Consider the following 25,990-nt stretch of genomic DNA (forward strand, 5'->3'; position numbering starts at 1 on the left):
AGCAGGTGCCTCATGAGTTCACTTCGTCTCATTTAATTTGGCCCTTTTGCAGCTCGGCCTGCTTTTGTAATTTCCATATAAGAAGCCCTAAAATATATTAATGCCGTTAATGTCACTGCATGACTTTGAAGTGTGTGTTTGACTGCATGTACTGCATAAAAGGCATAGTGTGTTTGTATGAGTTTAGTCACATTTAGCCGAGTAGCGCATAACACATGCATGTTTCTTTACTGTGCCCCCCCCCCAACACATTTAAGGGACATTTTAATTCTTGATGTATTTTTTATCTTTTTTTTTATTTGTGAAGTTTGCATTAATCAATATTAAACTTTACTTTTAAAACTGAATTTTAACATGGTAGCTGAAGATGGGTTTGGATTGTGGTCGGAGTCAAGTTAACACAAATCCTCAGGAAAAGCCCATACCTCTCTGAATCTGTGCCAAGCCCTTCAGTTTGAATTATGGCAAACATGAAGGACAGGAAGAGAACATTTCTGCATCACAACTCCGCTGACCAATCAGAAGAATGGACCTTATGAGCACATCTCCATCCAGAACAGCTGCATCCGACTGCTGGGACTTTGCCCTCAAGACGGTCTTAATGCAGTTAGATGGTCAGTTTAACCTTCAGTGTGTGTGTGTGTGTGTGTGTGTGTGTGTGTGTGTGTGTGTGTGTGTGTGTGTGTGTGTGTGTGTGTGTGAGAGAGACAGTACACTACCCCTGTGTCAAGGCCCATACTGAAAATGTAAATCTTCAGAGTTTATATCAAAATGAATAAAAATAAATACAAGTAGCACAATCGCTCTAACATTGTTTAATATGCAAACTCTGATATTGCCATTTTTCGTTCTATTGAATAATGCCTCTGTTGATCAGCAATTGCACATACCCCTCAACAAATGTGACAAGTTTTTGTCTAGATGTAATAAATGTGCGAACCTGCATGAAGAAAAACACACACACATATGTTGACATTCTACAATGCTAAACACTTTTGGTGTACTACTGTACCAGAATGCATTATATATAATATTTCCAACAATTGTACAAGGTTCAGGTAAAAAGTATATTGCAAAACTTCAACAGTGATTTAAAAGAGAGGCCTTGTATAAGGCCTACAATGATGACCATGACCACATGGAGGCAACGATGGAAGAAAAAAAATGGTTTAAAAAAACCATAAACATGGCACTCAACTTTGGCACAAGATGGAAAAAAATATCTAAATTTGAAATACAACTTCAGTAAATACAAACTCACAGTGAGTTATTGTGTTGAGTGATTGCGTGAACGGGCTGATAATCCCACAGCAGCCTACATAGTAAACATACATTTCGGCTATTTTAGTCTATGAACGTGACGACAATATCTGTCAACACAGGTAGTGAGCTACAAGACAGCAATGAGGCTTTAAAACTTCCACAATATATTTATCTTTATAAACCTGAGAATCTAGAAAATATGTAACATCCTTTCAAATTATTTTGCCTTCCCAAAAGCAAAACCACAGACAAAATCCGTTGTTGTGATGAACGCCACTGACAACGCCAGGCCCGGGACGGATTGAAAAAGAGGACATTTCTTAATTAATTTTGCTACAGATTATTCTACAAAGAAAAAAAGCCATTCCAAATCTAAAAGTGTTAAAAGTGTAGTTAATCCAAAGCAACAGAAGCGGCAGCCATGCATGTTACCACAGAGAAGCACAACTCAAAAGATTCGATGTCATCAATCTGTCCAAAAGGTAATTGGTGATGCGTCCTCTTGACCCACAAGGCCCAAGTTTAAGGGCCACGGTGACACACCCGGCGGCTGTCGACGCAAAACCAACCAACGATATAAAAGTGCTAGCACGCGGTCTACCATACTGGCTGCTACCAGAAGTGCAATGGCTAGCTTCCGCTGCCACTATTTGAGCCAGCCCATTCCGTTTGTGTGCTTCAGCAGAGCAATTTCTAGAAAACACACTTTCAGAAAGTACACAAGTACTACGAGAGTCTCGCTTAGGTAGTTGAAAGTGAAGGAAGGATAAACCTTGGGAAAAACAGGACGTCCTATAAAACAGCACCATTTTGTGTGTGACAGCTGCGTTCTTCCCAGCGTGGGTGGCATAGTGCTCACCAAGGCCACTTGGGGCTTGGCGGTTTGTCTGCTGTGCTGTTGTCTGTCAAACAGAACTGTGGGGGAAAGTCTGTGAAGGTGTAAAGACAGCGAGGCAAGGCGGGGAAACGCCTTTCATTGAAAATTCACCATCAGACGGTATTTCTAATTGGGAATCTTTTGATCTCCTGGGTCGGATTTGTGCACATGAACAAGCCTCTCGTTTCAGTGTCTCCTGATGCTAGCTAGCTAGCTAGCCATGTACAATGACTAACAGTTAAATCTGTGGATTCTTCAGCATTTTTAAGAGTTGATCATGTAGCACAAAAGTGAAAATGTCAAGACTGTTGGAAAAAAATGCATGTACTCTGTTTTCGTGCAGATGTCTTCTTCGAAAAGGACGATGATCAGATATAGGTCATTCTCGTCTTCAGCAGAAACACGGTGTAGTCCACTGAGCCAGAAGTCATTATCTTAGACCGGCTTCATTGAGTCAAAGCAAGCCTCCGCAGCCATCCATTCCCAGCATACAGCCTTCTTCTGAAAGCAACTTCTCCAGGCTTTCACAATCTCAAATAACGGTTCATCTTTTTTCTTCTTCCTTTCCCAAAGGTGTTTAATTCGGAGCCAAGAGCAAACCATATGCTATCAATTAGAATATATCTTTCCTTCTTTTTTTTTGGTGACGAAAGTCAAACAACAACACCGTGGAAATCTCCCACTCCCATATTTGGATTATCAAAAGTACCCTGGTAAAATTCAGTGGTTTGTTGCCGAAAGGCCAGTTCAACTAGAAAATGCATAAGAAAAAACCTCTAACTCAATCACCAGCAGACTAAAGCACAATGGCTGCTATAAAAACAAGTCGAGCCAAAAACATTCAACTGTAAAAAGATGAAAAACACCAACCAAAAGATTTTAGAAAATTACAGTTTCATAAAACCGCCATTAATCTACAACATACTGATACAAATAAATCAATCAAGAGGGAGTGTATGAACGTTGGACCACATTGGACCCAACATATGAGCGGATGGCAACCAAAGACAAGGGGGGTATCACCAAAACTGGTGAAGATCTTCTCCTGCTACAGTCTTGCCGCCATATTTCAAAATTGCAGCTACTTCTAATTCATGACCGTCATTGCCATGTGCTCACAGCAGACGGCGGCACATGTTACATGCACGTGCATGTTGATGCATACGTCTGTGGCACGTACTGTATAGGTTTGTGCTTCAACATTCCCCAACCTCAGCCCGTCCATCTGTCCTCTCCTCTTCCTCCGTCTATCTCTCACTTCACCACGGTCCCCATCGCAACCCCCTCCCCAACCCTTGACCACAGCCTCCTTTCCAAAAGCCTGGCGAGGATTTTTATTTGACCATGTTTCTATTTTCAGTCTGGACCTGTCAAGCTTAATTCAGGATATCCTCCATCAAATTATCTCCTCTGCACCGGATGTTAACTTGAGCAAATTTGACTTGAGTCATATTGACATAACTTAAAGAAATGAATATGAAACAACAAATTAAATCTCGAAACAATAGAAAACCCCCCCAAAAAACGCTTTTCTGTCAACATCCCTAGTTTAAACCAAATGTCCGGAAATGTAATAATATAAAATGATTAACATCATAATTAGCATTGAATAATATTGCATTTGCTGAAACAAGCAAAATCTTCCATCCAGTACATTAATTTGACACAAAACGATCCTGAAATAAGCTTGATGCTGAAATAAGCTTGATGGTTTGGGTACAAAACAAAATCCCTTGCCAATGTTTTCATTTTTGGGAGTGTTATTTAAACACCCTTCTACCCTTCCTCCATCAGGGTTTCTGCAGGAGTCCTTCCCACTGGATGGGCTGGGAGAAGACCTCTCTCTCCAGCCACATCTCGTAGCTGTAGTGGAAGTCCTCGGGCAGCTCCACGCGCTGTCCCAGCACGCTCTGCAGGCAGTTGTCCACAGGAGCAAACTCTCCATTCTGGTTCCTGTCATAGCGGCGGCTGTTGAACTTCTCGATGCTCTCCCGCAGGGCGCACTCCTCCGCCTGGAAGTCCCACGGCCGGGCGTCGATGTCTAAAAGAGTTAAAGCGATGGAGGAGAGAGAAAGTGAGTGTGTGTGTGTGTGGGGAGGAAACTTAATGATTCATGAACACAAATATTCACTCGTACACATTTTTATCGAATACCTTTTATATATATATTATGTGCATCAGCTGCCATGTGTTTGGCATGGCACATGGCACATGTCAACTGTGCAGTGTTTTTGTCTGCGTCGTCGTGTGGAGTACGGGGGAGGTGACTGGCTGGGGGAGCTGGCATTGGATCGGCTGAGGAAGCCTGGTCTGCTGCGTCCGGTGGGCCCAGGGATCACGGCCCCCTCCTGGAGCTGTGCCCGAAGAGGAAATGCCGAGGGCGGTCTGACAGGACGTGGAAGTGGGGCAGGCTAGGCTAACTGTGAGCCCATGCAGACCAGTGGGTGCGACAGTCTTCATGGCTGGCGTTCGTTCTCTGGACAGTGACATTTTTGGACTGTGTTGCAAATTTACTGAATCGACTGTGTTGTTGACTGTTTGTGTGGGTTTTTTTTTCTTTGTTCTCTTCGTTTTTTTTTTTTTTTAATGTTTTTGGTGGTGTCGTTTTCTTTTGGATGTGTTTTTTGTCTTTTGTGTGGCAAACGAAATTTCGTCTCTTTTGTGCATGAATGAAAGTACATGACTGAGATGATAATAAATTATTTCTGATTCTGATTTCTGATTCTGATGTGTTGACAGACACGCCGTCGTTTAGCAAGCCAGACACACAGCCTGCTTGTGTTTTCACTACACAGAGGTCTCTTGGAACATTTACCCGATGATCACCCGAGTAAAAAATTAATCACCTTCTTCAATAATTTCATCTTTTCTCGGCAATGTAACGTTGTTGCCTCAGGTGGCCGGGCATACAGAGGAGCAAACACTTGACAAACCCTGGTTTCGATCAATGCCTGATTTAATGGCTCTTTCATAGAATGACTTGTATACAAGAAGCTAACGAGCACTATTAATCAGTGTTTATACCCCCCCCCCAACTCCCGCTGCCTCTATTTGACTCCTTCTTCGTTCCTATGTGGCTGGTGGTGACAGATTTGCCTGCTCTCCAGTGAGGGGCCGTGGCCCCGGGTGCCCCCCTTCATCTGTTGCTATGGCAACACATTTCTGGCCCAATGGCCGCACGAGCACCCGCATACACACAGATGCACATACCCACACAGACGTACCAACAAAAAAAAAAGCCCAAAAAAACCACACATTCAATCAGCTGTAAAAAAGAAACCAAAAAAAAACCATGTATATCAGACATTAAGCTACTTATTAACCTGAAAATGTGACGATGACACAGTGAACTTCTGTTTTGTGTAATTTTTTTCTTGTTCTTCTAAGGAGTCGTGGGACCATTGATCTCTGTGACGTTTTTTTTTTCTGGGATTGATAAATGGAGACCGTAAGATAAAGTCCTAAGCCAAAGATGACGAGCCCAAACTAAAATGGCTGTAGCTCTTTGAACACCTTTGATTATGTATGTATCGTCTCTACAGAAGGTGAACTCTATGCAATTTGTTCCTGAAGTGTCAGATTTAATCCAAGCATTAGTGAAATTGAGTTACAGAGGCTCAAAGTTATCTTCACCTTAAACAGAAAACAGAATTTGGGTTGGTTTGTTTCTTCAGCCTGTAGACTCAATGAAGATATTGTCATAAAACTTGCCAGTTACCTTGTTAAGCTTGATTAGTACCAAAATATGAGCATTTTGCATTGTTTTCGCAATTGTGCACAGGCGGACCTTCAATATGTCCGTTGGAAGTCTCCAAATGGCCACTTTGTGCCTAATGGGCCTTTTGGAGATAACATATCTTGTTATTTCTCATCTAGATGGACCCGCAGAGAAACCAGTGCATATGTGAGACGGTTAAACCACAACTTAGTTGACCATTCTTAAACTCCAATATATTTCTGTGGACATTAGGCTGATGTACTTCTTAATCCTTCCTTATTTCTATAAATTTGATTTTATAATATGAGGAAGTTTTGCAATGCAGTAGCACTAATTTTGAATACATGCCTGAGATGTGATTTGTCCTGCTTTATCAAAATATTGTAGAGATCTGTTATAACTGTTATTTTATTTGAATTAGATAAAAGGGCATATCTATAGATGGGGTATCCTTGGTAGTTTTTAGTGTGTTTTTGGGCTGTAAATATTGTGTCTATTTCTGATGAGTTTTTCATAACTCTGGTTCCTCTCGCTGCTCCTTACCATTGCCATAAGCCCAGTCATCGTTGAGCCTATGACGGACCTTCTGGTAGATGGCCGACATGGTCTTCATGTTGCTCTTCCTCCACTGGCGTCCCAGGTACTTGGTCTGGATCTTGAGCAGCTTGAGGACGTAGAGCTGCATCATGGCCTGCTTCACCTTCAGCGCCCTCTTCAGGATGGGGGCAGACTTAAACACCACCAGCATCTGGCAGGAGAACCGAGGAGATCGTATGAGTGTGTTAGGGTACAGCATTAATAATAAGAAAGAATGAGGCATAGTGTCAGAAAACTAAGACATTTAGACTATTAATGATGACTAAAAACTGGTGAGTTGAGTTCTTTCTTCATGCAAGTACCATTTTTTTAAACAAGGTAGCGCCACTGGTGTTGCCATCCTGTTTCTTAATTCAGGAAACTTACCTTGAAGTGAATGCACGTGAAAGGATCTCATTTCAACAGCAGATTTCATTTCACTTGATTTATGAAAATGGAGAATTAAGATATGCTCCTACCATACCTGCCATATAGCGGACGATTTGTTAAAGCAAATATTTTTTTGCACTGTGGCCAGAGCGATGTGTTTGTGTCGTGAACTCACTCACCATAGTCCTGGAGTGTTTCCATTTGGTCAGCTTGTTAAGGATGCGGAGCAGGTTGATACAGGAGAAGAGGTTCCTCCAGCAGAACTGGTTGTTGTCTCCCGCTTCCTGGAAAGAAAGACACACGCACACACACAGACGGGTTACGATGACAGTAAGAGGTGTATTCCTCAAGTCGGACACCCCCCGGAGAGTACACCGGGGCAGATGTGGAGCCGACTGGGTTTGGACTCACCAGGCTCTCAGCAGTAAGCTCAGGCATCTCATGGACCACACAGTGAGGGAAGTCCAGTACACAAATACTGTAATGAAAACACACAAACACCAAGACACATTACACAAATGTATATACACAATCACTCAAAATGGAATCCCCTCTCCATATCTTTGATTATATACGAGCAACAACAGGAATTCAAATGCATTTTTGCCTCAAATATATGTCAAACATTTAACCAGGATGGATAAAACTTTTTTTTTGAGTGATGCTGCACACAGTGCATACAAGGTATATGACAACATGCATATAGTATATATACATGGGAACTGTATATACTGAAAACACACACATTGCAAATGAAGCAATGAGTCAGTGCAGCTGTTGTCATAATCTGCACGTAAAACAAATGCTGTCCAAGAAATTTTGCTTCAATTTTTCCAAACGATTTCCTCAATTAGCAGAGAAACTAGAGAGCAACGAAGGGCTTTAATCTTGGCACTGCTAAAAGTCCTAAACAAACATTTGAAATTGTGGCCCTCTTATTCTGGAAACTTTAACACTATCAATATCTATACCTCAGTATTTTAAGTCATGGTAGGCAATATGGAAACTATTAATATCACGATAATCATTGGGAATTTTGCATAATATATATATATATATATATATATCATGATATCTGCCAACCTAAGAAAAATGACCAGTTATCCCAAGATCAAGAGTCCAAGTGAAGTTCACCATGTTGTATTGTTTGGTAGTGTAAAGTATAATATCAAACCAAAACCAGATTTCAAATAACACTCCGACAAGTACTTCAGTCCTCATTTTGCAAAAAATCTTAGGTAAGAGCCTCATTATCATTAGACTGTTGAAAGGTGATACATGATAATATTGAATTATTTCCCAGCCCTAATTCTGACGGCTGACCACACTTTCAGGAACACACAGTTTTGCATCAAATAGCCTAGAAAAACTGCCAAAAAGGCTGTTGTTGCCACAAGGAGAGATTGCCTGGATACATTCAGTCTTACTTTTTGTGTGGATTTTTCCCCCTCTTTTTCTCCCCAATTGTATCTGGCCAATTACCCCACTCTTTCAAGCTGTCCCGGTCACTGCTCCACCCCCTCTGCCTATCTGGGGGAGGGCTGCAGACTACCACATGCCTCCTCCGATACATGTGGAGACCCCAGCTGCTTCTTTTCACCTGACAGTGAGGAGTTTCACCAGGGGGACGTAGCGCGTGGGAGGATCACGCTATTCCCCCCAGTTCCCCCTCCCCCCCGAACAGGCACCCCCGACTGACCAGAGGAGGCGCTAGTGCAGGGACCAGGACACATACCCACACCCGGCTTCCCACCCGCAGACACCGCCAATTGTGTCTGTAGGGGCGCCCGACCAAGCCGGAGGTAACACGGGAACTCTAACCAGCGATCCCTGTGTAGGTAGGCAACGCAATAGACTGCCACGACACCTGGATGCCACAGTCTTCCTCTTAAAAGGGCTTTATTTAACCAAATGTTTTTTTCTAAACATTCAATTCTTACATTCACTCCTTGGTCCAGCCCCACTACCCTTGACATGTGACAGTGGTATGTGGGTTTGGATGTGTTTGGTGAGGCTTGACCACCACAGAACACGATGAGGGCATCCTACCTGTTTTTGGCACTGATGTAGGACATTATGTTCTGGTTGAAGAATTTGAGGATGAGTGGGATGCAGTTGGCAAATACCAGGTGCTGTGAGACGATCTCAAACTGCAGACAAAGAGGAGGATTAGCGGTTATAGAGAGACTGTTATGTGACAGAAAAGTCACATGTTTGATCGCTGCGGCAGCAAGATGTTTCCCCGTCGACCACCACCATCCCCGTCCCTGAGCGAGACGCTTAAAAGACCCACTGCTCCCACTTTGCATGTCACTTTAGATGGGAGCGCCGGCTAATTTTCTAAAAATAGAAATGCAAAACGACAGATAGTCAGTTTCAGACATGTCCATCTTGGCTGTGGATCGCTGAGCTGAGGGCATGCTGTTCTCCCAATGCTGCTCCATCATTTCTTTCTTTTGACCTTGATAGCACAGCACATCACCCTTTTCTCTCCATATCTCCCTTCCAAAACTTTCTTTTTGTTAAAGGTACGTTTATGGAAATTTCCAAATGATGACAACGACCACGACGATCATGACGAGTCATTTGAAATCGTAGCGCAAGAAAAGCAAAACAATCAAATGAAAGAATAATCCTCCAGCCTTATCGTATCTCTTATCATTGATGAGATTCCACTGCAGGGCAAAGGTTGAGGGATGAGGGATTTCTATTCTAATGCGGCAGCTATGTAAATCCTTCACCTCATCCAGGAAGCACAACCTTGAATAACATGAGTGACTCTTATGCTGAATATTGCTAAATCTGTCTCTTTTTTTCAAGATTTTTTTTGGCATGTTTGCCTTTATTGGATAGAGGATAGTGAAATGGCAGACAGAAAACAAGAGGAGAGAGAGATGGGTACTACATGCAACAAACGTCACTGGCTGGAATCAAACCAGGGATGTTCCGGTTATGTGGCATGTGCCGTAACCATTCGGCTACCGGAGAGCCCTAAATTTGTCTTTTTATTTTACATCTCAGCATTACTTATGGGAGAAAGACATAGTATATAAAATTCAGCATATTCTGGATAAAGTGAGCTTCACCGATTGCCTAAGCAGTTTCATTACAGGACATTTGTTACTGCATTAGGTCCTATAAATATAATGGCTGTGTGGTAGCCAAACAATACACACAGGCCTATAAAAGAAGACTTTTTGCTTCCTCCTGTGTTTGACATAAGGAAATGTGCTAATGCATCATAGCAGTTCCTCTGTGTTTGTATTTTTCTACCAGCAGAGGGCGCTGCTGCCAGAAAATGAATGAAATGAAAAGCATGGCAAATTGATGCAGTCTAGAAAGCATCTACAACACCATATCCAGAAAAGCGCAGGCCTACCCTCCTCGCTTAAGTCCACTGATAAACATCGTCTAATGAGGCTTTTTGATTCAAGGAGGAAGTCAATATTCAATCAACGCAGCAAGTATCACCTGTGAGTGCTTGTGTGAGAGCAGTGCACCGCTGAGGTTCAACACCGGTGATGGGAGGGAGAGCTGGGATGGCATATTAACTCTGTGAAGTAGCAACTAGATCCTTTCTGAAAGAGAGACCAATTAAAGGGACACTACAATCCATCACTTCGATGCGTCTCTCTCTGTCTTTCTCTGGCTGGCAATGTGGCTACAAGCAGGGACCCAATATGGCGCAACGTGGGGGTTTGAGGGTTAAGGATATGGAGGGTGGTGTTCAAAGAGAGAGGACGAGAAGAGAACGCAAGTAAAGGGAAGGTAGAAAGAGGGAGGAGGGATAGATGGATGAGGCAGCGGCTGACCTGGTAATGGCAGAGGCAGAGGATAGATATCCGTACAGTGGGGGTGGGGTGGATGGGTGAGGTGATCGAGGCGAAGGCAGGGAAAGAAGGAAAAGGGGAAAAAATTAAAGGATGAGGAAACGGAGGAGAGGCTGAAATACTTAAAAAGATGCTGATGTCTGTGTGTGTGTGTGTGTGTGTGTGTGTGTGTGTGTGTGTGTGTGTGTGTGTGTGTGTGTGTGTGTGTGTGTGTGTGTGTGTGTGTGTGTGCCAACCTGATAGATGTGGTTGAGTTTGAAGTGTTTGAGGAGCAGCAGCAGCAAGGCAGAAATCGCCTTGACGATGATTTCCTTGTGGCGGTTCACATCGATGCCGAGCTTCATACTCTGCAGGACGGTGATACTGCAACACACACACACACACACACACACACACACACACACATACACACACGCTATAAATTTCTCGCCTGATGAAATTCCTCATATCCAAAATCTAGGGTTCATGTTTATAAAACCATATCCTCCAAGGAAAGATACAAAGGAGAAACCTCCATGTCCATTGTAGTATATCTATAATATCTTGCTCAAATTAAAAATGTTTTCATTATGTGTTGAAGGATATTTCACTACATTTAAAAGGCCGTAAGTGCAAAAGGGTTGTCATGCGATAAAGACCTACACAAACGTACCCCTGCAGGTACATTTGTGTAACATAAATAGATCTTTATTCTCTCGTGTGCCTCACTAACACCGTCTCCCTCAGAGTCGGTTTACCGCTTCAATAAAGATGAAAAAGACATGCTCGAGGGAAAGATCGCTGACTATTGTCGAGAGAATATAGTGCTCTACATGGTAGTACTTTCTACTTACGGCATCTCCTCGGGCAGCACATCGGCCAGGATGTTAATAGAGTCGGTTTTGGCTTTGGATGTCGGTGCCGCGGCCAGCAGCAGCTTCAGCAGGGCAATCTGACACACAAGACAGAATACGCCTCAGTGAAGTCTTAGCAATGTCATGACGCTTCACATCTCGCTTTTGAAGAGGGGTGCGAAAAAACTGGCAGGATTGGTTCTCAAGAGGGTCCTGTTATATTTTAAGGTTTAAAAACAAAATCAACACGCTTTCTCTAAACCTGCACTTGCTAAATAGATTTTATTTGTAAAATCAATATGTCCTAATAGTCCCACATCATTCAACTGCTGGTTATTATTCCCAGAACTAGGAAAAAAAGAAGATAATATCTGGGGTTGATCCCCCATGACATAAAATGGGTGTATGAGAGATATATTCTACCTCCGCTGAAGATGCTGCACTAAATTTAAACTCAGATTCGGCCCGTTTACATAACCAAAACCTCGGCGATGTTGGCTTCGAGCTTTCTCATTCCATGTACAAACCAGCCGACACGAAAGGTCAACGTATGGTTACTCATTGGTCTGACATTAGGCAAATTCAATGTCACTCACCACATACTGGGAGAGGTTAGGAAGCATGCCAAGGTACAGTGTCTCCGCAGGAGTCTCCTCCACCTCCTCCTCGCCCTACACACACACACACACACACACACACACACACACACACACACACACACACACACAGATAAGGGCTTCAAAGTTGAAGAGGAGACAGCAGACGTTTTTTTCTCAGGGTTTGTCATGTTAAATACAAAAACACAGATGGTAATATTACTGACCATTGTCATTGGGCACTGTTGTAGCTCCTCTTCTTTTTTGACCTGAACCTCAGCAATGGAGACATATTTATGCTTGAGGGGAGAGAGAATAACAGAAAAAGAATATGTTGTCAATAATTTCTGTATGTTGTCAATGTCGACAGCAAATGTCTGCCGAGATAGCTTAAGAGCTTAAACAGGCTTGTTATTAAATGCCAACATTTACACTGTGTGTGAGTGTGTACATTCTGTGTGTGTGCTTCTTACAAATGTATGCCTAGTCCACACATTCATAGGTATCTTTGAAAATTGGGTTTTTCCTCCTTCGTTCTCAAAAAAAAATCCCGTCCACACAAGCTGTTCAAAAAAAAAATCTCCGTCCAAATGAAAACGCACAAACACAATGAATGCTAACTAACAGGTGGCGATATAACCCTAAAGTTATGTTGGTCAATCAGAAGCCTGAAAAAAAAAAAAGCCAACTAGCCAAAAACTCCCGTTGTCCCTGTCTACACGTCCACACTGAAAACGGAGTTTCTGAAAATCTCCACCCTGGAAGGAGTTTTCCAAAAGGTCCATTTTCAGTGACCTAAAACACAGTTTGCGTGTAGACAAAAAGCCAAAACGCATAGAAAAATCTAAGTTTTCAAAAACACCCACGCATGTGTGGACTAGGCAATACACACACAAACACAAACACATCTCTAATGCTGCATTCATATGGGATTCGGTAAATGAGACAGCAAACCCGAAGTCATTATTGTGGACGAGGGCAGGACGGTTAAATCAGATGACACCAGCAAATTATGCCGACAACGGCAGATGGCACTGCTGTCCAAAGTTATAATCTCTTAACTTTTTGCCATCCTCCGTGACGTAATTTACAACCACGTTACGTAGCTCTGTCACTACCTGATCTGAGTCAGTGGTTGATATGAGTCACGCATGCATGAGCATTGGTATGAGCGAGAAGCCGATCGTATTTCGCAAGTCAGCAAATCACCGCATATTGTAGATTATAAAGCAAAGTACATTAGGTTTCATATGAATAAGCAGAAGACGGAATCTGGCCAGCAAAGCAATCTTTATTTTCATAATATAATAAAGTTGGGTATCATCAGCATAGCAGAGTTTTTTTGGCCTGAGTATAGGTTTGTGAGAATGTTTTATTTCCCAAAGGGAAATTGCAGTGTTGTGGCAACAATTCATATAAATCACACAAACGCAGATAATACAAAAGTACACATTCTTTTATTCGACCAAATGTTTATTGAGATGAAAACAGTCTACAACCAAAAGTATGAATTGTTTTGAGTTTAACAACATAAACAGAAAGTACATACTCAGAAAGATAAATAATAATAAAAGTAAATTGTCACACATTGCAAATTATATAAGTTAAATACATGAAACCCACAAGGAACCAAGTGTAAAAGGTAACAATTAAATAAATACAACACAAAAAAAAGGAGAGCGCACCCCCCCCCCCCATGCCCCAGGCACATTAACACACAGTAACACTAGGGACGTTTGGCGTTGATTACCAGCACTCAATTAATGCGAAGAGAAAAATTATACATCCCCAACACACATAAAGAGTACGCATTCCTCAGGGGGTGGGGTGTTTGGGAGAGGGGCACTATATGTATGTGTGACATTATGCCAGCGACCCCGGAACATGCAGCAGATTGAAAGACCCTGCTCTTATGCCATTTCTTGGAAGAGGTCCATATTCTCATAGTAATCGAAAACAAACGGCAGGGGATCCTTTGCTGCAATGTCTTCAGAGAGTGCGACCCCTCCCAGGACCTCCTGCTGTTCCATGCTACCCTTTGATAGGATTCTTGGCTCAGCCACCTTCCCCCTGAGCAAACAGGCTTTGCTATGGAGCCAGGTAACTGCAGCTATTATGTCATCTAGTGGCTCCTGTTTACTGGAAAATGAAAACCCACAAGTTGGAATCATTCTATATTCATTCATATTCTTTGAGGGTGAGTGTAATAACACCAGAGTTATGTGGAGTGAGAATTATGTCACACCCTGTATTGTATTTATACACCGATAATGCTCATCTGTGCTCAAGACAAAGAGGACTTTGACTGTAATATCGGGCAAACTCTCCTCCGATGTCACCATTACAATCCGACACAAAAAAATACAACATCCCTCTCATGAACATCTTGTCACTTTTACAACAAACAGAATGAGGAAATTGTGCAGGTACACACCTTATGCACTTCAGGGAGGGCTGGTGGTGTTTTTGAGAGTTGATTTCCTGACATAATTGAAACGACAAAAGTTATATAGAATTTAAACTTCTGATCTTTTTCCATCTTTGACATATTCCTTGGATTCTTGTCACTCACAGTATATGTACTGGGCTGCGGTTTGGCAGAGGATTTTGCAACAACGAAGAGAGGCTCAAGTTCCGCCCTCAACATATAGGATGCCTCCCTGGTCCAGTAGGCACACCTCTGGCCATGCCTCTGAAAAACACCATCACACAATTTAGACTGCAGTGACGCCACAAAGTTAAGATGAAACCTTTTCTGTGACATCCTGAATACCCCTCTATTCCGAATCTCTCCATGAGCTCAACACACCGCCATTTTCTTATTAGCAGCAAGGGACAAAAAAAAAAGTTTTATAATACATTTTTTACAATAGGACAGAACTAGTAGTACCTCTGTGAGTGCCGGTGGGGCTGAGGTGCTCAGGCAGAGGGCGTACTGTGAAACATGTGCAAAGAAAACTGCAATGGTGACATTTCTAAAGAATTAAATCTTTGCGGAATACGACATTGCTTTACCATCAGTATGAAAACACCACACGAATTCCCAGAGGCTTGCTTAGGGAAATTCTGTTGAAATCAAAATGTGAAACGTTTTCAACTCAACTGGACTCTGTTGAAGACATACACATTCACTTGTAATGCCATGAAGCATACAGTGCATAGGGATACAGATATCTGCTCCTATCCTCTCTGTCCATGGTCTCAGGTCAGTGCAGTTTGTGGTCTGTCTGCTAATTCGAGGACGCACAAAGTACTAAAATTACAGAGCTACTTGAGTGATCAGACCTGTAGCCTGAGAACAAGGCTACTTATGGAACAAGGCCATTTTGTCTTTTGTGGAATCAGAATCAGGACCAGAACAAAACTACTTGAGGAACCTGTAGCCTGAGAACAAGAACAAAGCCATTAACTACGTTTAATCAGAACCTAAATACGGTTTTGTAGGCCTCATCTCCAAACCCATTAGGGCGCAGAGAATCGAGGAACAGGATCTCCCTCTGTGCTACCAATAACACCGACAATGGGTAATTTAAAGGTAACAATGACACCACACTACACTAACAACTACATTAACACTTTGATTAGAATAACCCGGAAATGTTTTAAATGACATTCAACACAGAGGAGATAGTGGTCTGCTGCAGCGTGCTGCTTACTCCAAGCAGGAAATAGGGTGACATCTTCGCAGCCCAAGTTACCCGGGTAGTATTGGCAAATACTGTTTAAGTAAGACACAACACACACCACCTACACATTTTGTACCCCTGTATGTCTGTGTTATGTTTATCTGTTGTCTTGTTTCCCCCCGTTTATTGTAAAGCGACTTTGAGTGTTAGAAAAGCGCTATGTAAATTTAATTTATTATTATTATTAATTACATAAGCAATGGGCAAACAACTTATGAGCAAAGATAGCAGTGTGTCCACGTTTGCGTTTTTCCATGTGGGAACAACATGGTGCTCCACAATGTGAACAGCTTTTGCCTGATGGTTTGAATATTAAAAAAAATGGCACCTACATTATCAGGAGTTATTCAAATGTAGTTCAGTGAATCCGGTCGAAGGAAAAGGGTTGAATGTCTCTTTGCGGCCTCTCCAACAATCCTGCGACAAGGCATTTCCAATCTGGAATTAAAAGCAGACAATAGTTGCTTTCAGTTGAATGTGACATGTTTAACAGCATTCATTGTCTGGAACTGTCTTCACAGTACAACACACACACACACACACACACACCGTATACAAAATACACTCACGTTAGCCTCCACATATTGGCTCCAACCTAGGCCCCAAAGTCCTCTCTTGTGAGCAAGGTTTTGCCAACATTCACAAGTAATTCTGTAGCGGGACCATTTCTGTCTAGGGACATACTTAAGCTAAAAATTAAAAGCAGTTCCTGTGATGAAGTTATGCACAGAAGACGCTTAATTTCAAATCTGACAGTGCTTGCAAGCTCATCCTGTAGCGAGCCCAAGTTCTTCTCCCACTTCGGACCAGAGCGATCATATGGATGCTCCCCTTGCTCACAACTACTCCTCTCGGCCGGTGTACCCGAACACATAAATATGGACCATTACAGACATTACGAATCCCGAAAATACAGTCATTATTTTGGATTCAGATACTCAATTGTGAAGTTATACAGACAAACTATATTAAAATTATTGCGTTAATCTTGTCGTCACACATAACAGACATCTTATGTTGACTTTCTGGACATTTACCATTCAACGGTAAATACAACGGCTACACCTGCAGTGTAGCAGCTATGCTGGAATCAAGATCATCACTATTTAATAAGAAAACACTGAAACAACACTTGCGTTTCTGCGTGTAGTATGGCCTCAGGTGATTCACATCAACTTTCTGCAGGGTCCCACTGGCCTTCTGTATGATGGCCACTCCTTCATCAGACATGTGTACGACATTTCCCAGCCTCTGCCTCTTTGGATCGGAGGATTTCATCTCCTGTGATAATGCATGCCGCTTTGCACTGCTTCCTCTTGCGTGCTGCAAAACATTTTTTTTTGCCGCTCCTGGGTTCTTTCTATGTTACCAAGACCCTATCAACCAAAACAAAGTTACGTCACATGAAACACATACACACAACATGATATCTTCCCTATATGACCTGTGCCTCACAACTTTTCCATTTAGATCTGTTATACTCTTCATCCTCACCTCCAGATTATCTTCTGGGTCCCCAACTTCAAACTGGCCGCCCATGGGAGAGGCGTTGACAACCTCAGGAAGCAGGTGATGGCGCTGGAAAAACAGAAAAAATGGGATGTTCTTCATCGAGCTCTACTCACAAAAAGATCAGTTAAAAAGAAGGTGACATTACCTCAAGATGAAAAGTAAACAGTAGTGCTCGTGTTAGGACCGTGAAGTTTAAAAACCACACCCGCTTGGCGGTATTTATGCCGTACACCATGGCTTGCAGTTGAACATCCCCATCGTTGTGGAGCTCACTGACATACCATTGCAGAGCACGTTTAGTGTTTTGATTAGTGCATTTGTCTTGCACATTGAGTGTGTAATTGCAGATTTATGTACATATTATACACATGTACTTTGTAATGCCTATATAACATCCATGGAAAAAAAAACTGTTAATCATGCACTCACAGTAATCAGACCCGTGTTTAAAACAACATTGTGTACATTTTATTGGTCATTGGTGATCAACGCTACCTTTATGGGACGTAGCCCTGGTGCCACTGTTTTGATGGGATTATCTAACTGTCATGGGGGACAGCACCTGACCCAAAACACAACTCAGATAGTTCATTTGACAGATGGCCTAACATATTGGGTTGATTTACTTAGAGTAAACTTAAGAGTTGGAAGCTCTGTGGTCCAGATGTTAACCATAGCCTTACCCAATCAGTCACATCTCGTGTGATGGTGTGGCAGTAGTACCCAGCCACCACACGGTCTCTAGTGCCTTTGACACCACTATGGTTGCCAGTACCCAGCCACCACACGGTCTCTAGTGCCTTTGACACCACTATGGTTGCCAGTACCTTGCTGGTTGTGACACTCATTCAGATCTGCCCTCCGTTCCTCTTCAGACATAATCACCAACAGCATTTAAAGCTGGTTTGGGCCAGTGTAGAAGTCTGCCACCTGTGTAAAAAAATTTTTTAAAAATTCAAACACAAAACACAAAAAAACAAGAGCTGGGAAAAGGGTGGATGTGTGTGGATTAGTTCTTCATTGAAAGAACAAGTGTTGCTGGGGTAAAGCTCCTCACAGTTGCCATACATCCAAAATTCTCACATGACTTACAAATAGAAAGTATGCAATGCAAACCTTAGGCCCAAGAATTTCATATACAATCTTGCATTAGTTACTATGAGAAGACTAATGGCTAGGTCATAAATGAACGGTTTCAATTTCATTATGACACAACACTGAACATAAATGTAAACTAGCTAATTTACCTGACCATGCCATACCACAATAATTCACAAGCAGGATAATCAACGTAAAATACGTAGATACCTTTCAAGATGGAATTACTCACCGACAGTAAGTTTCCATTTTCCAGCTTTTCCACAACTGGGGTGCATCCGACCAGTTTCCGTGTAAACTCTGAGGTGGTGGAAAAATTGAAATTCGCTCATCTTCATTTCTTGAAATTCGCTCGGTCTCGTCACGTGTACCATTGCCTAAAGCGTCGTAAAATGGCGCATGTGCGACTCGCACCTATCGCCGACTCAAAAGATGGTGGATTGATTTTATAGATATATGAATTGATAGAATTACTGTACATAATTAAATAAAACAAATACAAAACACGTTTGTGCAATTTAATTATTTTTTTCTGCAAAGAATACAACCAGGTAGTGTTTATTTTTCCCACCGTCCTACCGTTCCGTTAACGCAGTTTGTGGTATTTCCTGTTGCGCTTCGCCAACTGCCGTTTACCGTCTCCCGGATTCCACGTGAATGCAGCGTAGACATATACTTACATACGGGTGTACATATAAATACAGCATTTATTAATTTGCAACTCTTTGTGTGCCGTGTATGTGTTCTGCCTGTGAAGGTGTTCGTTATGTCAAAGCGTAGACAGAACCTTGAAACTCTCAAGCTAGTCTGCACCAAGAGTGCAACAAGCGCCGGGGGTAAAATCCCATATGTTTTCACGCCATCCTGACAGACCGAGGATAGCCGACATGCCTGGCTGTCAGAACGGCCTGTCAAAAGACGCATCTCGTGAGATACGTTAATTATAATTAGCCGATTGGCAGGGGGAAGATTATCCTTCGAAGTATCCACACTCCTAATTACATCTAAAAGAAAAGTATGGATTTGGAAGCAGGACGTCAATGGCGGGGGGCCGTGGCAGTGTTGGGAGTATTGACTGTAGGAGATAATGAGGCAGGGAAAAGGAAAGGGAGACAGACCAAGGGAATTAGGAGAGAGACTGTGTGTGTGTGTGTGTGTGTGTGTGTGTGTGTGTGTGTGTGTGTGTGTGTGTGTGTGTGAGAGACAGAGAGAGAGAGAGAGAGAGAGAGAGAGAGAGTGAATGGGTGCTAGATAGGGTTAAAATACAGACAGATATAGAAACGAGAGAGATGGCTCACAGAGTGAATATGAGGTGAATGTCTCTTCTCACCTGTTTAAGAGTCTTGACACTCTCGTGGATGGGTCTCGGCAAGCCCACCAGTGTCTCAGTGTCACTAAAAAAAGGAATATTTCACTTAAAACCACAACACTCTTTTTTTTTTTACCAACACCTAAAGCCATACCGGTGATAGCAGTGATGTTTGAACACTCTAAACCCCAGGGATTCATTTGAAATGAAAAAGTTAGCAGTGCTTTTGTGTCATCGCCTTCCCCACCGCCGAACATAAAACAGGGTTAAAACTGAGTTATAGCTATCGGTGTTGTATCTGTTGGTAAACGTCTTCTACAAGGTTCGACCATATCAGCTTGATGCTTATGCGTCCGCTTGCATCTGGTACGGTAAAATCTTGAAACCAAAACATTTCACCAGCCAGGAGAGTCCTAGCTGTTGGTAATCATTAAAATTAGCAACTGCAAAAGGTTCATTATTCGGATGTTCATGCATTAAATACGCCAGTGACATGAGATTTCGAAGGGGACATTTGCTTGCAAGTAAATCTTCAGGACTGCAGCTTTAAAGAGAAATTACAGTAAACAGATATTGGACTTAAAGCACACCTGTGTGTAAATGGAAGAAGTTGAATTCCTCAATATCCAAAAAAAAAAAAAAAAAAAAGAGAGAAATTTCTACAGGCTGTTATGACTGTCTGCAAAGGTAAAACATGATACTCACTTTCCCAAAGTGAAGCCAATGAATTTGTTTCTACTGGTCTCAAGGAAATGCTCGATATCTTTCTCCCTGCGGACAGACAGGAAGATCATCAGACAGACAGGCGAGTCACAAGCCTAGGGGGCTTAACAGCCCACCTGGACGAACCCGAATGGTTTATGAGCCTGCCATTGGTGTTTCCAGCCAAAATAGCAACTGCGGACAGGCTGTATTCAAAGGGGGATCTAAAAACCTCATATTCAAAGGAGTGTTTACAGATAGACACACTCCCACGCGCCCTCACGCACAAACACACAGGCAGCGTTCTGCATTACCTTCTTCCTCAAATCTCATCAGTTACACTTTGCACCGCTGCGCCTCTCTCCCACTGTTCTCTGTACGAGGGGTTCAAAACCTCCCACTGATCGATATTAACCAAGCCAAAGACACACACACAAACACACACAAACACAAAATACACCCCCCACACACTACCTTGCACATTATGCATCAAGTAAACATGCGTGCACAGCTAACATACAAATTCATATGCATGGCTACATACACACACATTCACGCACAACGGTTATGCAGATTGTTTATGCAGACGATACTTGCGGGGCCTGCTGTGGTAAATAATATCCAATTTAAAGATCACTGATAATAGGCGGCTGATTATGCCCCATGCGTACCCTCTATTCCTTTCCTGACTACCCCTTCACCATACTAGCTGTGCTATTATAGCAGAGGCCATCGTAATGTCTCAAACACAGTGGCACAAAAGGGAAATACTGATGGACCTCTCCAATATAAATGGAGAGGAATAAAAGTGAGCATCACCAGAAACGCTCCAAATGCTGATTCTATTTTGGCTGCAGACAGTGTGTTTGTCCATTCTTCCAGTCCCTTCAGGGGGGTAACCGACTATGATCGGAGGCCATACACTGTTCTACAAAGCCTGCTGTCTAAAGCAATATTCAAAGTGGCTTGTGAATTTTGGAATTACCAGCCACTGTGACCAGAAGGCAAGTTAAACCTTGTCTGTTGTGCACAGGATAACAGAGCTGGGTGCTACAGTGACATAGCAATGACACAGACGGGGGAGATTCAGTTCAGGGCACAATGGAGGGATGATCAACTGTGCTGCCTCTTTAGAGTGCCATTTGTGTTTAAGCACAAATTGAGGAAGTCTTTTACTGCATTAATTTGCTGGAACTATGCAACGACATGTACAATTGTAAGCGATCGAGCTATTTTCTAAGCTAAAATCCTGCAAGGCCTGGGAGTCGATTTGAACCCCAACTTTGATTCCAAAGCCATTTCTTTAATAAATCTGCGATGAAACCTGCTCATAAACCAGCAGCCATACCAACATGTACCCTGGCTCTGCCAAGTAACGAAAGCTAAGCAGGTGTGGGCTTGGCTAGTACTTGGATGGGAGACCTCCAGGGAATACCGAGTTGCTGTCAGAGGTGGTGTTGGTGGGCCAGTAGGGGGCAGTCTTCCCTCTGGTCATAATAAAAGAAAAACAACAAATCCAAATGCCCCAGTGCAATGACAGGGACACCGTGCTGTAGGAGATGCCGTCCTTCGGATGAGACGGTAAACCGAGGTTCTGACTTACTGTGGTCATTAAAAATCCCATGGCACTTATTACAAAGAATAGGGGGTCCTCCGGTGTCCTGGCAAAATTCCCAACCTGCCTCTCTCCATCTGGCCACCTAATCATCCCCCCATGTAATTGGCTCAATGATTCCTCCCTCTGCACCTCAAGCTGAAGTGTGGTGAGCATTCTGGTGCAAAATGGCTGCCGTGCATCACCTAAGGCGGTGTTACACATTGGTGGTGGTTGAATTGAGTTACCCCCTTCAATGAGAAGCACTTTGGGTGTCTAGAAAAGCGCTCTATTAAAAGTAATGATTGTTATTATTATTATTATTATCAAATATTTTTATCTAACCCTGTTGGACATGGAGAATGCTACTAACCAGATGTGAAGCTTAGTGGTTTAATTCATCACACTAGCCCCGCCAGGTTTAAAGGTTCAATTTCCATCAGGACCAGCAAAGTTGAAAAGACATACGTATTCATGGCACCGCAAGGTTCTTTGAACAAAACAGACCACCAACGGATCACTTTCATGCAATGTTTAACGTTTCCAAGTTCTAAAGGTAATGTGAGTGCGGATAATTTAACCCTGGCTGCATTACCTGACTTTGGGGGCCCAGGGCAGGCCCTTGGGTAAGTTGATCCTCTCCGTAGGGGGTCGGAGGGGCGGCGGAGGAGGCGGAGGCTGGATAATGACATCACGGTCCAGGGGGTCAACCTCGCCCTCAATGCCACTGTCTGTGTCCTCGGGATCCTCCTCTTCGTCGCGGGCGTCGTCGTTCTTGAAGGGGTCGCGTTCATTGTACGTGTCGAGGCTGTCCTGTTTGACCAGGGGCTGCAGGAGAGGACGGGCAGTCAGCTACAGCAGGCTGAGCCATTCAAGACAAACCGAGAACGAGGTGAAGTTACTCATAAGCCCTCAAAGCTACGCGGACTTCAGTCAATTGCACAACTATACTACTTGGAGTTTGTATTTTGCAAACTGACATCTTTTATTGGGAGAAGTCAAATTGATTCAAATCTCTCATTCTGTGTCGAACACAATACCACATCGGAACTTAATTCAAGCAATTAAACACCTTGATGGGTTACCCATTTTTGTCGGTCATCTTTCAGCTCATCACTGAGCTAGAACAGTTTTTCTTGAAATTGTCAAGCGTTCGTCCAACTCACGGTGCACAGCAATCACATTTCCCGTTTAACTTACCACACCTCCACAGTCCAATAAGACCGTGTAAAGCAAGACCCAAACAATACCAAGATGTCATGTTAAATTGTGAAATCCACGCACATTCCAATGCAAGTTCATCTGCAAATTACACATACACAAATTCACATTTGAAAAATCCAGTTCAAACCAATCTTCAAGGCTAAATGAATGGCTGTGGCAACAGTGCAAGCATCAGGCATGAATTTGCATTACCACTGGGTGAGCTAGTGCAGTCAACGCATGGTGCATCACTAGTAGTAGTTTAATAGTAGTTACAGTACAAGTAGTAGTAGGAGTCAAAGTGAGTGATTAAGTGAGTGTATGGTTGGAGGGAAGGAAAGAGGAGGAAGAGGTGATACCACGCTGTGAGCCATTCTCTATGGAAAAGCCATTCTCTGCTACTGGGGAGGTAAGCCGGCATTTTTCTGTCCGGGTTAGGGGACAATCATTTTCAACAGCATCCATTTGCGAGGTCAACTGAAACTCCAACTGGGTACACACACAAACACTTAAAAAAAAGTGATAGCACAGCAATCATGAACTGCTGTGCCTCTCGTCTGAAAATCTACCCCGTGACACTCTCTCTTTTTTTTCTTCTCCTTATTGGTAGATTGAAATTTCAACTCACCTCCGCAATGGATGAAATTCAATGACATTGACCCCTTACCTCAGAGCCTACGAGTGAGCGAGTGAGTGAGCGAGCGAACGAGTGGCCAGACCTGGTAGCGATGTGATGAAGACTACAGGGGACAGACTAGCGTGGATGTCTGCAGTGACTGGTGATACTACTGCCTCATATGGAAGAGTGAACAGTGATCGCTCCAGCAACCCCCCCCCAACCACCCCCACCCACCCACCCTGATGACGACAGCCAGCCAGTCAGCCCTGTCTCTTAATACCCAGTGGAGGAGGTGGTGGTGGGGGAGGGAGGGTAGGCGTATATAGGTGGATGAGGTAGAAAGGGTGAGGGAGAGAGGGGGGAAGGGTGTTGAGAGAATACAGAGAGGGGGAGAGCGAGAAATGAAAAGGCAGAGCGTGAAAAATTAAACGGAGGGAGAGAAACAAGTGGCAAAAAAGTGGGAGGGAAGGGCGCAGATGGGGGACAAGGGAGGTAAAGGAAGAAGGCTAAGGTAGAGGATAGAAATAAATCCAAAGCAAGGAATAGGAGGAGGAAGAGGAGGAGAAATGGGAGACATGCGAGAGAGGGGTGAGAGCTGTAGAGGTAGACATGGAGAGAGAAAAGACTGGAAAGAAAATATGGGTACAAAATGATGGTAAGAGAGATCAGAGGCAAGAGAAGAGAAGTAGACATGGGTTAAAGAGAGGCACAGAGAGAGATGAAGGAGGATATTTGCATTGGGGGGGGGGTAGAGAGCCAGAGAATACATAATGAGACAGCGTGGATTGAGGAGAGAAGGAAGACGTCAGAAGCAGATGAGGAAAAAGTAGAACAAGGCAACAGAGCTTGAAAGGGGGGAATGAAGATGAGGAGATCAGAGCAGCACGAATACCACTTTTCCACTTTTTTTTGTGTGGAATTTTCCCCCTTTTCTACCCAATTGTATCCGGCCAATTACCCCACTCTTCCGAGCCATCCAGGGAGGGCTGCAGACTACCACATGCCTCTTCTGATACATGTGCAGTCGCCAGCCGCTTTTTTTCACCTGATGGTGAGGAGTTTCGCCACGGGGATGTAGCATGTGGGAGGATCACGCTATTCCCCCTAGTTCCCCCTCCCCCCTGAACAGGCGCCCCAACTGACCAGAGGAGGCGATAGTGCAGCAACCAGGACACATACCCACATCCGGCTTCCCACCCATAGACAAGGCCAATTCTGTCTGTAGGGACACGCGACCAAGCCGGCGGTAACACAAGAGATTCGAACCTGTGATCCCCGGGTTGGTAGGCAATGGAATAGACCGCTACGCTACCCGGACGCCGCCCCCCCCCCCCCGATTTTGACACTTAATACCAATGGAGATGGAAGTCTAAGACCCTAGCTTTGGTTTGATACATAACATGGTATGTAACATTTTGATATGAGATGACAGTAGTGAATAACTTCTCTCATACAGATACTGTGTTGTAGCACAGCAAAGGACCAGATTTCAACATGAGCTTCAGTATCGGTGCTTCCCTGCTGGATATGAAGTAAGGGGGGAAAGGAGAAGACAAAGAGATGGAGCAGGAAAAGGAAGAAGAGGGAAGGAAAGAAGGAAGAAAGGAAAGAAGAAATGAAGGAAAGAAGGTGAGAAGGAAGGTAGGAAGGAATGAGGGTGGCTGGTGGAAAGAGGAGAGAGAAATCAGGGTGGCAGGGGTCATACTGTAAAGGACAAGTGCAAGAAAGACCAGCTACAGGCAGAGAGAAAATGCAGCGGAAAAAAAACAAAAACAGAGGGAACTTGTGAGTAAAGACCTGCTTCTTGGGAAAGGGACTGTCTCCTTCCAAGCTATCAACAAAGGCACTCTGTGGGGACACAAGGAAGAGGGGCAATGAACAACCAGAGGGCAAAACCAGAGAGCCTCGTCCATGCAGTCCAGTCGAAGCTCAATAAACACCAGGCTGGGATTCCCAAAGTCATCACAGAGCCAGCATCACCTTTGACCCCATTGATGCACAACAGAGCGAGGATGACATTGGCACTCCAACTGTGTTTGGAAAACCCAACCCTGGACACTTAACAAAGACTTAAGAGCACAAGTTAAGGAAGGAGTTAATGTTGCCTTGATGTTTCTAGCTGAAGCTAAGGGACCTTTTCCCAGAAATAGAGAAAGCCTACTACAAGACTAACAAAAAAGATCA

The 25,990-nt window shown here is 43.4% G+C and overlaps 1 protein-coding gene across 1 annotated transcript in view; it reads right to left on the reverse strand.

Annotated features, from left to right (window-relative positions):
• Nucleotides 1-739: 739 nt before the first annotated feature.
• strip2 (striatin interacting protein 2) overlaps nt 740-25,990 on the reverse strand; it is a 47,085-nt gene continuing 21,834 nt past the window's right edge. Inside the window, exons 10-22 of the mRNA XM_056275882.1 lie at nt 25,604-25,654; nt 22,580-22,812; nt 20,394-20,459; nt 19,710-19,773; nt 12,311-12,382; nt 12,084-12,158; nt 11,488-11,585; nt 10,891-11,017; nt 8,874-8,974; nt 7,236-7,302; nt 7,004-7,108; nt 6,402-6,606; nt 740-4,181 (exon numbers count right to left, since the gene is read on the reverse strand). Of these exons, the coding sequence (XP_056131857.1) occupies nt 3,931-4,181; nt 6,402-6,606; nt 7,004-7,108; nt 7,236-7,302; nt 8,874-8,974; nt 10,891-11,017; nt 11,488-11,585; nt 12,084-12,158; nt 12,311-12,382; nt 19,710-19,773; nt 20,394-20,459; nt 22,580-22,812; nt 25,604-25,654 (1,515 nt within the window). The 3' untranslated portion in view covers nt 740-3,930. The remainder of the gene's footprint in view (nt 4,182-6,401; nt 6,607-7,003; nt 7,109-7,235; nt 7,303-8,873; nt 8,975-10,890; nt 11,018-11,487; nt 11,586-12,083; nt 12,159-12,310; nt 12,383-19,709; nt 19,774-20,393; nt 20,460-22,579; nt 22,813-25,603; nt 25,655-25,990) is intronic.

This window comes from Lampris incognitus, chromosome 3, assembly GCF_029633865.1.
Source record: "Lampris incognitus isolate fLamInc1 chromosome 3, fLamInc1.hap2, whole genome shotgun sequence".
In the NCBI taxonomy this organism is placed as follows: Eukaryota; Metazoa; Chordata; class Actinopteri; order Lampriformes; family Lampridae; genus Lampris; species Lampris incognitus.